Source organism: Ovis aries, chromosome 22, assembly GCF_016772045.2.
Source record: "Ovis aries strain OAR_USU_Benz2616 breed Rambouillet chromosome 22, ARS-UI_Ramb_v3.0, whole genome shotgun sequence".
NCBI classification, from domain to species: Eukaryota; Metazoa; Chordata; class Mammalia; order Artiodactyla; family Bovidae; genus Ovis; species Ovis aries.
Window position 1 is genome coordinate 25,414,032 of NC_056075.1, and position 16,439 is coordinate 25,430,470.

Below are 16,439 nucleotides of genomic sequence, written 5' to 3' on the forward strand. Positions count from 1 at the left end.
ACTCTTTCTTATGGCCCCTGGTTTTCCATGTTGTGGTGTTGCCAACCACTCAAAGGAGTATTTGATGTAAAATCAAGACCCACTTGTAGAAATCCATGCAATTATCTCTGCTTTGTGTTTTTCTAATCTTGATTTAGTGAACACAGAATGATGCAGCCTAGCAACATGAAAAGAGCCTCGGGCTTCAAGTCAGAAGTTCGGAGGTTGGCTGTGAGCCTTACCTTTTAGTAGCAAGGTGACCTAGTGGGGCCTGTCTGGGCCTCAGGGCCCCTGAATTCTAACATGGGAATGTATTGATAATTAGACCTCCCTGGCATGCTTGTGCTCTGGCCAAATGAGATTCAGTCCAGTGATGAAAACGAATGGCACAAAGCAAAATGCTCTAAAAATATGAGTTGTGACATGGGTGCCAGCAACCAAGAGGCAGTCAAATGGGAATAGGACATATTATCTCCCCTCTAAGATGATACAAGAGACCCTCTTCTAGTATTCTCCTCAGCAGCTGATAAGTACGACAAGAGAGCTACAGAGAGCCCTGAGAATCAGAGAAGAAAGGCTGCATTCCAGCTGGGAAATCCAGATGGAGGAGGATTCTTTAAGGAGGTAGCTTTTGACGTAAGCCAGTGTGAATTTCCTTAATGCTGGTATTTCTAAGGATCTGGGTCAGGATGAATCCCTTCAGGAAACTGGTCCTAAACTAGCTATTCTTTGGAGAGGCTCTGCAGTAGACTCTTTAGACTCGTTCAGGGTTGCACAGGGTAGTGGACATTGTCAAAATTTAAAGACCCAAGTTCAAATCCAGGCTCTGCTGCTTTGAAGCTGAGTGACCTTACGCATATCATTAACTTTATCAGTAAAGCTAGGCTGTACAGTATCTCTCCACCAAGGCTGCTGTGCGTGAGGGCAGCCAGTGCGTAACAAGAGGTGAGCACCAAGTCTGACTTTTCAACAGTGATGCTTCTGCTGGTGGAGGACAGGACAAGAATGACATAGTACAATGGGGAAGCTCCAAGAAATAGCAGTTGGCATTTTACAAGTATTCATGGCTCTCTTGGGGAAGTGGCAATGTTTCCTGAAGAAAACAGGTTGACAGATGGTTTAAATCTATCCACTGCTGTCCACAAATTCACTCATGAGGGATGCAAATCCCATGTTGGAGAAGTTTGGCTGTTATATCCAGCAGCCCACGTATCTCCAAGTCTGTCTAGAAATCCCATATCTCAAAGACACATCCCTGCTTCTCTAGAAAATTAATGGCTTTGTTTGCCTTGCCCTTTTAAGTTCTTTAAAATACTGTGAACATATCAGTAAAATTAGTCATTCTGTAAGCAACCATGTGCACCTGCCATTTATCCCATGTGGCTGAAGACACGTCTGTTCTGTAGCTCTGCCCTGGATTCCATATTCCATACTGCCTCTAACCTTTCATTCAGTCTGCAGACAACTATAACCCCACAGGGTATATGCAGCTTCTGCCCCAGTGGCAAATGTTAATGCCCTACACAATCTATAGACTGGGCATGTCTAGACCATCAGCTTGGTTTCTGTATTAATGCTGCCATTAAAGCTGTAGACTGAGTGGTTTATGAAAAACAGAAGTTTATTTCTCACAAGTCTGGAAGCTGGAAAGTCCAAGATCAAGGCGCTGACAGATTTGGTGTCTGCTCGTAGATGACTTGTGTCCTTGTGTCCTGTGTGTAGTATGAGAGAGAGTGCTATCTGGGGTCTCTCTGGTAAGAGCACTAGTCTCCTCATGAGGGCTCCACCCCCATGACCTAATCATCTCCCAAAGGCCCCACCTCCAAATACCATCACAATGGGGATTCAGTTTCAACATATGAATTACAGAGGGATACAAAAATTCAGTTTATAGCAATTTGTCAGTGAAAATACTTCTAAAATCTTTGGGTTCCTGGATACATAAACAGGTCAATCATTACATCCTATTCATTGTACTCGTAGAATAATTTACAGATAACATGAAAACATTTTACTATCTTATCTCATTTACTTTCCGTAAGAGAAGAGTAACTATTATTTCCATTTTATAGGAAAATAACCTTGAAACTCCAACAGACTATTTACTATGCCTAAAATTGCATGCCTGATACATGCATGCCTGATACATGATTGAGCTGAAACTGGAATCACTAATGTTACAGATACTGGTACCTTTTACCTTTCTTCCTCCTTCTCCTCTCCCATTCTTTTGTTTTAATTTTCTGAAATCCTGGAATGTTATATAAAAGACAGAGGCTAGTGTCGATTGGGAATATTTTAGCCAGTTAATTGACCTCATAATATCTACCAGTATAAAGGAAATAACCTATGTAATATCTCAAAGAGAAAAACTTATATATAAGTATAGGAAGACTGTATAAGCTTGACTCCTTGAAATATCTTTTCAAGCCCTTTCTCAGTCTATCTTCTATGAAACCATACTACACTCATGGTGTACAAGGAACATTTGTGAAAACAGAAGTCGGACTCTTTTGATAGTAAGTTGTAATATTTGTCTTTAAGTTTTCCCTAAGTAGTGTTTCCTTTTTCTGTGACGCTCTGGCATCGTGATTTAGAACACTCAATGTAGACTGACTGAGTTTTAGTTTTGTTTTTTTTTTCAACTATTACTATATTAACCGGGAGTATTCAAATGCTCCCAAATTTTGTACTCCAGGATAACAATTCAAATCCATATCAATTTGTTTTATTGCTGCACTTACCATCTTTGCCTTTTCATCCACCAACAAAACTAGGAGAGGAAAAGCAATGAACTTCTATTTTTATGGGTAAAGGGAACATCCCAAGAACTTCTTTCACTCCTTTTAAATCATAAAAGCTAGAACATGAAGACCATTCATGGTCAAATATCTGGCACAAAGCACATTGGGTTGGCAGACTCTATAAGTGTATTTTCCACAAAGTCATCCTTGCTGACGGCAAGAAGAATTTCAGTCCTCTATACCTGGTTGACTTTGACCAGGAAGCCCACATGGCCACCTCAGCTCTTCCTGAAGCCCCCAGTTTGCATGTCAACTGTCACCATGGCCAGTCACCATGAACCCTCCAGTATATTAAACCGATACAGGCACCTGTGCCTCTGTTTCAGCAGGGACAGGTAATATGTATTGAGTACTTAGCATGTGCCAGGTTAAAGGTTAAACTCTTTACATGCCATGGTGGATTCAATCATCATGATAAAATATAAAAAAAGTTCCAGAAAAACTTCTATTTCTGCTTTATTGACTACACCAAAGCCTTTGTGTGGATTACAGCAAACTGTGGAAAATTCTTCAAGAGATGGTGGTATCAGATCACCTGACCTGCCTCCTGAGAAATCTTTATCCAGGTCAGGAAGCAACAGTTAGAACCGGACATGGAACAACAGACTGGTTCCAAGTTGGGAAAGGAGTACGTCAAGGCTGTATATTGTCACCCTGCTTATTTAACTCACATGCAGAGTACATCATGTGAAATGCTGGGCTGGATGAAGCACAAGCTGGAATCAAGATTGCTGGGAGAAATATCAATCACCTCAGATATGCAGATGACACCACCCTTATGGCAGAAAGTGAAGAACTAAAGAGCCTCTTGATGAAAGTGAAAGAGGAGAGTGAAAAAGTTGGCTTAAAGCTCAACATTCAGAAAACGAAGATCATGGCATCTGGTCCCATCACTTCATGGCAAATAGATGGGGGAACAGTGGAAACAGTGTCAGACTTTGTTTTGGGGGGCTCAAAAATCACTGCAGATAGTGACTGTAGCCATGAAATTAAAAGACACTTACTCCTTGGAAGGAAAGTTATGACCAACCTAGACAGCATATTGAAAAGCAGAGACTTTACTTTGCCAGCAAAGGTCTGTCTAGTCAAAGCTATGGTTTTTCTGGTAGTCATTTATGGATATGAGAGTTGGACCATAAGGAAAGCTGAGTGCCAAAGAATTGATACTTTTGAACTGTGGTGTTGTAGAAGGCTCTTGAGAGTCCCTTGGACTGCAAGACAATCAAATCAGTCAACCCTGAAGGAAATCAGTCCTGAATATTCATTGGAAGGACTGATGCTGAAGCTGAAACTTCAATGCTTTGGCCACCTGATGCAAAGAACCGACTCATTGGAAAAGACCTTGATGCTGGGGAAGATTGATGGCAGGAGGAGAAGGGGACGACAGATGATGAGATGGTTGGATGGTGTCACTGACTCAATGGACATGAGTTCGAATAAGTTCTGGGAGTTGGTGATGGACAGGGAAGGCTGGCATGCTGCAGTCCATGGCGTCGCAAAGAGTCAGACACGACTGAGCAGCTGAAATGAACTCAACATTAATATCTCCATTTTCCAGAAGAAGAAATTAGGAACATTAAATTACCTGTTCAAGGTCACCAAACCAGCATATGACAGAAGCAGGATTCAAACACATGTCCGAGATCCCAACTGATGTACTATAACGCTTAACAATCAGAAGAGTCTTCCTTGAAAATAGATAGTTGGAAACTTATCAAGTCTAACCCCTTTATTATATTTGAAAAACAATCCCAGAGAACTAGGCTCCTGATTCTTATTGTAGTGTTGTGTGTGGTCTAGACATGGTCTTTGTAACATGCTCTTCTAACCCACCCCTGTTCTGCGCCTTGCTAGCATTCCCCATAGCTGAAGGCTCCAGGAAGTCTCTTGGCAGGGCTGGTGACTGTGCAGTTGACTTGTCGTGTGTTTTGACCACTTGTGCGGTGGACATGCCTCTCCTCCAACACTGCCCCTCTGCGTGTGTGTGCACGCACACTCATACACAGAGCAATACTGGCTTCACATCAGCTGTCTTATCCGAAATCTATTCTTGATGAAGCTATTTTGGGGGGCTACGTTAGGGCCCCCATAAAAAATTTTTATGGGAAAATCTGTTTCAAAAAGGTTCAGCCTCAGCAGGAGTGTTGTTAGGCATTAGACCCACTCCTTCTAGAAACAGGCAGATAAAACTGCATATTTCATTAGTAGACCAGAGCCCCCAGGACATAAAACAAGCAAACACCAGTTTGACAAACATTAAATTCAACATCAAACAGTCTAGCAGGGGAGATGGCTTGCTGATAGGTGTCTTGTTGTTCCAAATGCCGTACCCAATTCTGGTTCAGACACACAGTGCAGTGCCTTAGCAGAAAGCTTTCAGAAAATGAGCTCAAGATGACAGAGGTGATGTAACCTACCATGTAGAAGCTCCCAAGCCAGCCTGACACATAGAGCCACATCCTAATGAGACCAGTGGCTGTTTATTGACTCTTGTGACCTGGTAGTCAGAATTTTCTTTGTTCTTGAAGAAGAAATATGATCTTTAAAGGAATTATGTAGGAGGAGAAGAAGAGAAGGTCTAACAACGTCAAAGTGTATTTTAAATAATCTGAATAGAATTAATGAGCAAAGAAATTGGAAAAGTTAATTGTGCATCTTAACAACTCGACTGTCGCCTTTCATTTTCTAAGCAGGAGGAAACAATGCAAAGGCTGCAAGAGAAATAAGTATTGTCTGCCCATAAAGGTAGTCATTTCTCTTGTCTTAGATTCTTCACATCCTCCTGGACCTAGCAAGGCCCTCTAGCTGGAAAAACTTCTAAATGTCAACTCCTGTGAAGGTGACAGCCCTGGTGTAAGCTGAATTTATTTCCATTATCCCTCTTTATTCACCAGTTCCAATAGCAACCCCATTGACTCCTATGCAACAATAGAACCTTGATTTCTCAGGGATAGGGAACTGACATGAAAGACCTACCTTGTTGGTGGGTATCTTAACTGGGAAATTGGGAGTTGAGTGACCAGGATTCATTCTTTTCCATGGAGAGGTATGGAAACCCCACATAGTCTGAGAGACCAGAATAAGGTTTGCAGTCACATAAACTTGGGTTCAAATTCCAGTTCCAGCATTTACCTGCTGTGTGTCTTTGAGCATATGGTATAAGTTCCCTGTGCCTCCTCTATGCCGCCTCTATGCCTCTGTGCCTCAGTTTCTCACCTGATTATAAAATCGGAAAGCTGGTTCATACAGAGTAGTGCCTGGCATATAATAAATGCTCAAAAAATTTATCAATAGTTTTACCCTGTAAGGGTACTAATAATGGTTTTAATAATAATAACAGTAATAGTAATATTTATTGTGGATATTGAATAGTAAAATGAATCTGAAGCACTCATCACATGATAGGTATTTGAACGTGTTAGTTTCTACTTCTCTTCTCAGAAGCCATATGTCCACTTATGAATTCTAGAGACATTACAAGTTTCCTTCTCTCTGTGACAGAAAAAAGTTCAATATGACTCAAGGCCTTCTGGTTCCAATTTTGAGGGGCAGACTTCTCTCTCTCCTCCAAGACAAGTAATCATCCAGAAGCAAGGAGAAATGGAAAAAGTAAAGGATATGTCGGTTTAGACTTGGTTACGGAGGCCTGGGAACAAGTCAGAAGAGACAGATGTGTTTAATGGCCAATGCATTTGTCCAAAGGAATCATTTTCACTGGCCAGGAGCCCAATTAAACCTGTAAAATGGAAATCCAGAAAATCAGATTAACGAGCCAGTCATTAGTGAGGAAAAGACCCAGCTAATTCTGTGTTTAGCATGACAGATGGGCCCAGAGCAAATAATTGGATGACATTCATCAAATGTAAAATAAAAGGTGTCACTGAAAAGGAAAGTGGTAATAATCTCTGGGATTTACAGTGCCAGCAAATTTGCTTGTAAGGAAGAGAAAAGTTCATCAAAATAGATTAATAGTTGCTAAACTTTATTCCTTCCTTGTGTGATTGCCAGGGAACCACACAAATAATAGCAGAGAGGCAGCGAATGCACTAGGCTGGCATCACTCAGTGCTGGGAGGACTCTGCTCCCCAGGGAAGCGCTAGGGCTTCTGTGTGGAGCTGAGTCCCTGGGACCAGCAAGCACTGGGCAGGGATGGCGGGTGCTTCTCTGTAGCCACTGTTCGTTAGCCACTAAACAACAGAGAAAATCGAATCTGAAGGCTCACCAGTTAAGTGAATGAATCACATTTCATTGTTCAGTTAGTCAGTTAAGTATTGACCTCCTGCCCTATGCCTGACATTTTTGGGGATGTATTCATTCCTAGTTATATGTCCAAGCATAGGCTGGAATTGTACATGGCTAGGTCAGTGAAGGGCTGTATGTTGTTGGACAAATTAGTGACCTCTTAGCCTCTTATTTCCTGACCCATAGAGGCCATTTACTCTATGGGTCAGGAATATATAATATAGTGTGTGTGTGTGTATGTATATATGTAAGTGAAGTATGGATTAGAAACTGCTTACTGTAGCATCTTCCATGTTAAAAGTTTTCACTGCGTGGTAATTATCGCTCTTCTTGTTTTTATTAACTCACCACTTCTCTTCTAAGAAGGCATCATTTTTAAGCTGCAGCATCAGTGCCATGACAGATTTTCTGGGACTGTAAACATATACACACACATCAATTACCGAAATTTAAAAGAACATGTTTTAAAGACATTGGAATCAAGGAAATATAGTGCTGAAATTACAATACCACTGGTGACATGAATAAGATGAATAGAGGATTGTCAGTCACAGGAGGAGGAGAGCAGGTTTAGAGCCAAACTTTACTAGGTTCATACTTGTCTTATGAACCTAGTAAAGGTTCATATACTTATACTTGGGCAAGTCGTTCCGTAGACTCAGAAGGGTTGTCGGTGGGGTTAAACTATTAATAGATAATTTATATAAGGGCTACGTGCAGTTCTGGAACAGGAAAGATGAACCCAATTGATGACAATTTTATCATTATTTTTATCATCATGCATCCACTGATTGCCTGCCATGAGACCAGCATTATTTAGGAATTAAGAAGTTATAACTTTATAATAGGACATGGAGGGATCACTATAGGTATATGTACACCACAGGAGTAAATGTTGAAAGTGCTATAGAAGTGGAAATAACAAAATTCAGGAATTAGGAGGAGGGAGAAGTTAGCATGGTGCTGTCCACACCAAGGCCCGTGAACTCCTGGGCCTTACATGAGGTGTGAAGCCTCAGGTTGGATCCTGCAGTACAGCCACTGGCATGACTGGGACAGAGGGAGGGCTGCAGGAGCCCCTGGGTGTCTCTGGGGGGTGCTGTGATGTCAGAGGCAGCAGGGAGCCTCCGTTCCTTGGGCTTTGTGCAGCCATTTAATGCATTTAATACTTTCCCATGGCATTTCTGAAGTGTAGTTCCATCTTTATGATATACTTAAGTGCAGACTCTCCCGGGTGGTATGTGTGAGCTTAACAGAGAGAGAGAGAGAGAGAAAGAGAAAGGGAGTCTGTGCTTGAATAGCGCTATAACAGGCACAGCTAGACTGAGTTCCAGAGTCAGTGGGACTGAACACACACTCAAGGGGACCACTTTGCTTTCCTTCAACCCTCGGTAATTTGGAAACCCCGCTGACCTTGCTCTCTGCTACTGATGAGAAGTCTGGCGGTGCTGTCGTCTTGTTCCCTATGGAGGTGACTGGATCTCCTGGGGAAAGGCATTTTTAGTTGCTGAGTCCTGGTTGGCGTTAGTGCTGAGATTTGTCTCTTCTGATGCTGGGCTCATTCACTAAAGGTGAGGATGGTGAGGTTCAGGGTGTCTTGTAGAGAACTGAGTTTTAAGCATTTGATAGGTAACCAGAGGATGTATTCTGGGCTTTAAAAACTTTATCACTGGGTAAATGGTCTTCTTGTGGGGGTGACAGAAATGATTTAGGACTAGAAGAGGTGTTGGTAGTATAGCACTGTGAATATGCTAAATGTCACTGAATTATACACTTTAAAATGGTTAATTTTCTCTTATATGAATCTCACCTTGGTTAAAAAAATTTTTCTGTCATCACTAAACACAAAATTCAGGAAAATAGCTGCATCTGAGAGGGAGGCAGGGTTCAAGATAGGTGAGGAGCAGAGAGGCACAGAGCTGTATGTCAGCTGGCATTTAAGTTCTGCTTCTGTGCTGCTCTAAGTGTGGTCCCCAGACCAGCAGCATCAATATCATCTGGCAACTTATTAGAAAAAGAAATTCTTGGACCCCACCCAGACGGATTGAATCAGAGGCTCCATGGGTGGGGCCCAGCAGTCTGAGTTTTAACAAGCTTTCCAGGTGATGCTGGTGCATCCTGAGACTTCAAAACTACTGATCTGCTTCTTGGGTTTGCAGGTATGTTTGCGTGTGTTGGTTTTACAATGAAAAGCAAAACCAAATTAAAGAAGCAAATAAATAGCAAATTAAAGAAGCAAATAATTGCCAGGATTAATGGTGACTGTGTTTAGAACCAAGGGTTACATTTTAACCAGATTCTGTGCAGTTGAGATTTATTTTAAAAAGAAAAAAAAAAGTTCTCTGGAACTCATTGATCTTAATCTGTCAACATCCCACCTCTAAGCCGACATAGAACAACATAGATTTAGAACAGATGTCTTACCCAGAAAAAAAAAAAAAAAAGGTCTTGGAATACGAGACAAGAGTGATTCTAGTTAGAAAATAGAGAGAGCAGTGACCATCAGGGAGAAAGCTGCTCTCTCCTGTTGGTTTCCAGCCTAAGTCTTTGCACCAGGTTTTTTCACAGCTCTGCCCTCGCACTGACTCGAACATCTGCTCTCCCTGGCAGCTCGTGGTGCCTGCTTTGTGGGCTTCCAATCTGCAGAGGTTAAGGAGGAACCACAGGAGATGCCATGCCTCAGAGTGAGGAGCGATGGGTGGCTTTCACTAGAAATGTAACAACCTCCCACTCTCAGCAGCCGCTATGGATGGGCACCAGGGTTGGAGCAGATTTAGGGGACTGGCCTGTCTCCAGCAAGTGCTGGGGTCTTAGTGAGCACAGAGCCCGTGGCCCTAGTAATTGCCTCCTCAGCACAGAAGCCTGGTTGCTATTGTCTCCCTGCTATTTTCTCTGAACAGGCTATGTTGTCTTCTCCTGTGAATATTAATCTCCCCTGAGTTAGGGTAATTGGACCAAGAGCAGCCATCTGCAGAGCTGTGCAATTTGGCAGGCTTTCTAGCAAGTGCAGGCCAGAGGACCATTTCTTGCTGTGGTTTCTGGGTTCCTCTAAGAATCCATCTTTCTTCTAGTGAGGTTCCAGACCTTGACGTCGCCAGTCATGAACTAGCAGAACTAAGATTCAGGCTTTGGATTTCTGATTTTCAAATCCACAGTTCTTTCTTTGACTTTTGATGCCTTTAATTAACTTGCATATGGAAAGAATCAACAAGTATCTGTTCAGTGCATGGATTTGTAAAAATAAAGGGGAAAAAATTGTGCTCAGATGGGAAGTGAAATTAATTGCAAAGTAACAAGAACTTTGAGCAGATTCAGAAAAAAAGTTTCTTTGATAATCATGTCATCATGGTAATGGATTAAAAACTGTTTAAGAAAAAAAGAATAGAATATGTAGATCATGAATATAGCCCATATCAATAGCTTCCATCTGTTTTCTGTTGAAAATGTTTATTGTGTATGAATTCAGAGCATAGCGACCAAGTAGAGAGCCCCTGCTCCCCCAGATATCACCAGCCATGGGGAAAGACTTCTGGAATTGCTCACTTATTGTCTAAGTGCTATGACATGGGAGTAACTTAGGGTGCTGTGGGGTTGGAGGATCAAAGGCAACAGGGAATATTCCCTTTAAGGTTGTCACAAACCTACTGTGGTTTTTGATGGAGAGGCTACTACTTTCCACCTTGCACTGGATCTGTATCCCCATCTGACCTTTCTGTGTTTCCCCATGATCCAGGTAACAACTGGTGGAAGAGCCAGCTACTACGTGTCCTACCGAAGAGAGGCCTTCGCTCAGATAAAGCTGCCCAAGTACTCACTGCCCAAGGTATTCATCACCTGCTGCCCTGGGTCCTTCCAGACAAAGCAGCAGGGAGAGGCTGTCTTGTTGGGCTGTGGAAGGTTTGATCCCTTTCTGGGAGACAGCAGGCATTCAGCCTGACTTACCACTGGGGGTTTGGCCTCTGCTCATGTCAGTGAATCTGGGTTCTGTGTTCCCCTCCCAGCAGGATATCCAGGCAAGAGTTTTGATTTCCTATCACTCAAACATACAGTATAACCTTGGGTCATTTCCCAGGACTGGTAGTGAAAGGAACACTAGCTTTGAAATCTCTTCTGTGGGTCCCTATCTTTCACAAGGGCCTGTTTGATGAATAGAAGGCCAGACTCAGAATGGCCTAGGTAGAAACTTTATATGTACACACACATATGTGTGTGTGTGTGTGTGTCTGAGAGAGAGAGAGAGAGACACTGTAGCTGATGGGTACATCAGAGAGAGAGAGAGACACTGTAGCTGATGGGTACATCCTGCAACTGTGATCCTATACAATGGTCCTATAAAGTCAATTACAGATGTTACAGAAAATGAGAAATTAATGCCCGTGGCCCCTGGGACTACATATACTTACATATATGTAAGGTGCACAGGTGAGTCCCATGTCTTTCATGCTTCTTTCTACATTTTAATGCTAAGTATAAATGCACTGCTTGTACTTCCATTCCCTTCTGCCACAATGAGCAATTAAAAAGGAATAATTTACTATAATGTTAATATCGAATCATGGCATTTTAACTCCTGTTTTGGAAAATCATAACATTTATTTTGTGGACCTCATCCCTTATAAACAGTGGATCCTGGGAGAAGATGGGTCTTAGAACCTCAGTGTGAACATGGGCAGGCCTTGATTGCATTAAAGCCTCAGTTGCATTATTGAGTCGGCAAAGAAGCAAAGTCTCAGATTGGACATATATCAAATGTAAAGTTACAAAGACTTAGATCTCCAAGCCAGTGCTAAGAAGCATATCATAAAAAGTGAAGTGAGTACAGAGGTAGACGGGATTATGAGATAAGAAGATAGATAACCATCCACCCCTAGTTGCTTTTATCCATTCATTTATTCATATAATCATGCACATATTCACTCATTTTTTTCCCCTTTCTTTATTCACCCATTGATCTTGTCTTTTTTCCATTTAGGTTTTTACTCAGTGCCATGCATTGAACTAAGCTTTGTGGTTAGAGTGGTATAAGACACAGACATTCCCTACCTTCATAAAACTTGTATTCTGGTAGAGATGGTAAACAAGCAATTGTGGGGATGAGAGGTGTTATAGGCACAGAAGTTCAAGGTCCATTGTGACATAACAGTTTGAGTTCAGTTCAGTTCAGTCGCTCAGCCATGTCCGACTCTTTGGGCCCCATGAATCACAGCACACCAGGCCTCCCTGTCCATCACCATCTCCCGGAGTTCACTCAGACTCACATCCATCGAGTCAGTGATGCCATCCAACCATCTCATCCTCGGTCGTCCCCTTCTCCTCCTGCCCCCAATCCCTCCCAGCATCAGGGTCTTTTCCAATGAGTCAACTCTTCACATGAGGTGGCCAAAGTACTGGAGTTTAAGCTTTAGCATCATTCCTTCCAAAGAAATCCCAGGGCTGATCTCCTTCAGAATGGACTGGTTGGATCTCCTTGCAGTCCAAGGGACTCTCAAGAGTCTTCTCCAACACCACAGTTCAAAAGCATCAATTCTTCTGCGCTCAGCCTTCTTCACAGTCCAGCTCTCATATCCATACATGACCACAGGAATAACCATAGCCTTGACTAGACGGACCTTAGTTGGCAAAGTAATGTCTCTGCTTTTCAATATACTATCTAGGTTGGTGATAACTTTTCTTCCAAGGAGTAAGCATCTTTTAATTTCATGGCTGCAGTCACCATCTGCAGTGATTTTGGAGCCCCAAAAAATTAAGTCTGACACTGTTTCCACTGTTTTCCCATCTATTTCCCATGAAGTGATGGGACGAGATGCCATGATCTTCATTTTCTGAATGTTGAACTTTAAGCCAACTTTTTCACTCTCCTCTTTCACTTTCATCAAGAAGCTTTTGAGTTCCTCTTCACTTTCTGCCATAAATGTGGTGTCATCTGCATATCTGAGGTTATTGATATTTCTCCTGGCAATCTTGATTCCAGCTTGTGTTTCTTCCAGTCCAGCATTTCTCATGATGTACTCTGCATAGAAGCTAAATAAACAGGGTGACAATATACAGCCTTGACGTACTCCTTTTTCTATTTGGAACCAGTCTGTTGCTCCATGCCCAGTTCTAACTGTTGCTTCCTGGCCTGCATACAGATTTCTCAAGAGGCAGGTCAGGTGGTCTGGTATTCCCATCTCTTTCAGAATTTTCCACAGTTTATTGTGATCCACACAGTCAAAGGCTTTGGCATAGTCAATAAAGCAGAAATAGATATTTTTCTGGAACTCTCTTGCTTTTTCCAGGATCCAGCGGATGTTGGCAATTTGATCTCTGGTTCCTCTGCCTTTTCCAAAACCAGCTTGAACACCAGGGAGTTCGTGGTTCACGTGTTGCTGAAGCCTGGCTTGGAGAATTCTGAGCATTACTTTACTAGCATGTGAGATGAGTGCAATTGTGCGGTAGTTTGAACATTCTTTGCATTGCCTTTCTTTGGAATTGGAATGAAAACTGACCTTTTCCAGTCCTGTGGCCACTGCTGAGTTTTCCTAATTTGCTGGCATATTGAGTGCAGCACTTTCACAGCATCATCTTTTAGGATTTGAAACAGCTCCACTGGAATTCCATCACCTCCACTAGCTTTGTTCGCAGTGATGTTTTCTAAGGCCCAGTTGACTTCACTTTCCAAGATGTCTGGCTCTAGATTAGTGATCACATCATCATGATTATCTGGGTCATGAAGATCTTTTGTGTACAGTTCTTCTGTGTATTCTTGCCACCTCTTCTTAATATCTTCTGCTTCTGTTAGGTCCATACCATTTCTGTCCTTTATTGAGCCCATCCTTGCGTGAAATGTTCCCTTGGTATCTCCAATTTTCTTGAAGAGATCTCTATTCTTTCCCATTCTGTTTTTTCCCTCTATTTCTTTGCATTGATCACTGAGGAAGGCTTTCTTATCTCTTCTTGCTATTCTTTGGAACTCTGCATTCAGATGCTTATATCTTTTCTCCTTTGCTTTTCACCTCTCTTCTTTTCACAGCTATTTGTAAGGCCTCCCCAGACAGCCATTTTGCTTTTTTGCATTTCTTTTCCATGGGGATGGTCTGGATCCCTGTCTCCTGTACAATGTCATGAACCTCATTCTGTAGTTCATCAGATACTCTATCTATCAGATCTAGGCCCTTAAATCTATTTCTCACTTCCACTGTATAATCATAAGGGATTTGATTTAGGTCATACCTGAATGGTCTAGTGGTTTTCCCTACTTTCTTCAATTTCAGTCTGAATGTGGTAATAAGGAGTTCATGATCTGAGCCACAGTCAGCTCCTGCTCTTGTTTTTGTTGACTGTATAGAGCTTCTCCATCTTTGGCTGCAAAGGATATAATCAATCTGATTTCGGTGTTGACCATCTGGTGATGTCCATGTGTAGAGTCTTCTCTTGTGTTGTTGGAAGAGGGTGTTTGCTATGACCAGTGCATTTTCTTGGCAAAACTCTATTAGTCTTTGCCCTGCTTCATTCCACATTCCAAGGCCAAATATGCCTGTTACTCCAGGTGTTTCTTGACTTCCTACTTTTGCATTCCAGTCCTCTATAATGAAAAGGACATCTTTTGGGGGTGTTAGTTCTAAAAGATCTTGTAGGTCTTCATAAAACTGTTCAACTTCAGCTTCTTCAGCATTGCTGGTTGGGGCATAGACTTGGATAACTGTGATATTGAATGGTTTGCCTTGGAGACGAACAGAGATCATTCTGTTGTTTTTGAGACTGCATCCAAGTACTGCATTTCGGACTCTTTTGTTGACCATGATGGCTACTCCATTTCTTCTAGGGATTCCTTCCCGCAGTAGTAGATATGATGGTCATCTGAGTTAAATTCACCCATTCCAGTCCATTTTAGTTTGCTGATTCCTAGAATGTCGACTTTCACCCTTGCTGTCTCTTGTTTGACCACTTCCAATTTGCCTTGATTCATGGACCTGACATTCCAGGTTCCTATGCAATATTGCACTTTACAGCATCGGATCTTACTTCTATCACCAGTCCCATCCACAACTGGGTATTGTTTTTGCTTTGGCTCCATCCCTTCATTCTTTCTGGAGTTATTTCTCCACTGATCTGCAGTAGCATATTGGGCACCCTATGACCTGGGGAGTTCCTCTTTTGGTATCCTGTCATTTTGCCTTTTCATACTGTTCAAGCTCACCAAATATGGGTAGTGAGGGCCAGTTTTCTAAGAAAGTGATGCTTAAGATGATTCAAGGAAGATGAGGAGTTAACCCTGCAAATAAGTGTTCAGGAAGCTGGTAGAAAATACACACACTGGCCCTATTTTAAGACAAGGCTTCCCAGGTGGCGCTAATGGTAAAGAGCCTGCCTGCCAGTGCAGGAGATGTAAGAGATGTAGGTTCGATCCCTGGTTTGGGAAGATCCCTTGGAGGAGGAAATGGCAACCCACTCCAGTATTCTTGCCTAGAGAATCCCCTGAACAGAGGAGCCTGGTGGGCTACAGTTCATAGGGTTTAAAGAGTCAGACACAACTGAAGTGACTTAGCATGCACACACGTGTGCATATGTTTAACAAACTAGAAGGCCACATTAAGGGGCAGGGTTGCATAGAAGAGATGGAGACGTTGGCAGGGATCATAGTAAGTAGCCCCAGGGGCCACAGGCATTAATCTCTCACTTTCTGTAATGTCTTTGTGATTGACTTTATAGGACCATTTTATAGGATCATGGTTGCAGGATGTACCCATCAGCTATTCTAAACCCAAGCAGGAAAGAGATACCCTTCTTGCAGAACATGAAGAAGGGGAAGTTCATGATCATGAGAATGACCTTTAGCAGCGGTCTGGTGATTTCCATGTATTGGCCCAGGAAAAGAGTTTCAGGATCTTTCTAAACCACATTCTCCACGTAGCACCTATTTTGTTTCTTTATGTATGCCTATTTTATGTATTTTTAACCTTCTCAGGAAAACAAACAGTTTGCTCCCCTGGGCAGTTTGGCTGCAGGTGGGAACAAATGAAGCCTGGCATCGATCACAACCCTAGAACACTCCATTAATGACTAGCAGCCCCATGGCAATTTACTGTGATGGACTACCATCCACGCGGCTCCTCTGATGGAACTTCATCCAGAACAGCTTCTCATTAATATGAGGGCTGCTGTGAAAATAGCTGGATGGTTATTGATCCCCTTTATTAGTCGGCATTGACCTGGATTTTTGTAACCTCGGACTAGGATGTGAGGACAGAGTGGGCGGAAGGAGATTGGTTCTTTCCATTGTTTAAAAATTGAAATGGCTTTTAAGCAAGTTGTTGCCATTCCATGTAGTGCCGCAGCTGCTGCTGGGCATCTTGCTTAAACACAAAAACACAGAAAAGCTCCCTGCCATCATTGCCCTCACACTTCCACTCCCAGTCTGTTCACAATATGTTC

At 42.4% G+C, this 16,439-nt stretch overlaps 1 protein-coding gene across 2 annotated transcripts in view; it reads left to right on the plus strand.

Annotated features, from left to right (window-relative positions):
* The window catches only part of SORCS3 (sortilin related VPS10 domain containing receptor 3), a 654,973-nt gene that overhangs the window by 507,265 nt on the left and 131,269 nt on the right, over positions 1 to 16,439 (plus strand). For both annotated transcript variants that reach the window (XM_004020175.5, XM_060404717.1), the window contains exon 8: positions 10,759 to 10,848. In XM_004020175.5, the coding sequence (XP_004020224.2) occupies positions 10,759 to 10,848 (90 nt within the window). The remainder of the gene's footprint in view (positions 1 to 10,758; positions 10,849 to 16,439) is intronic.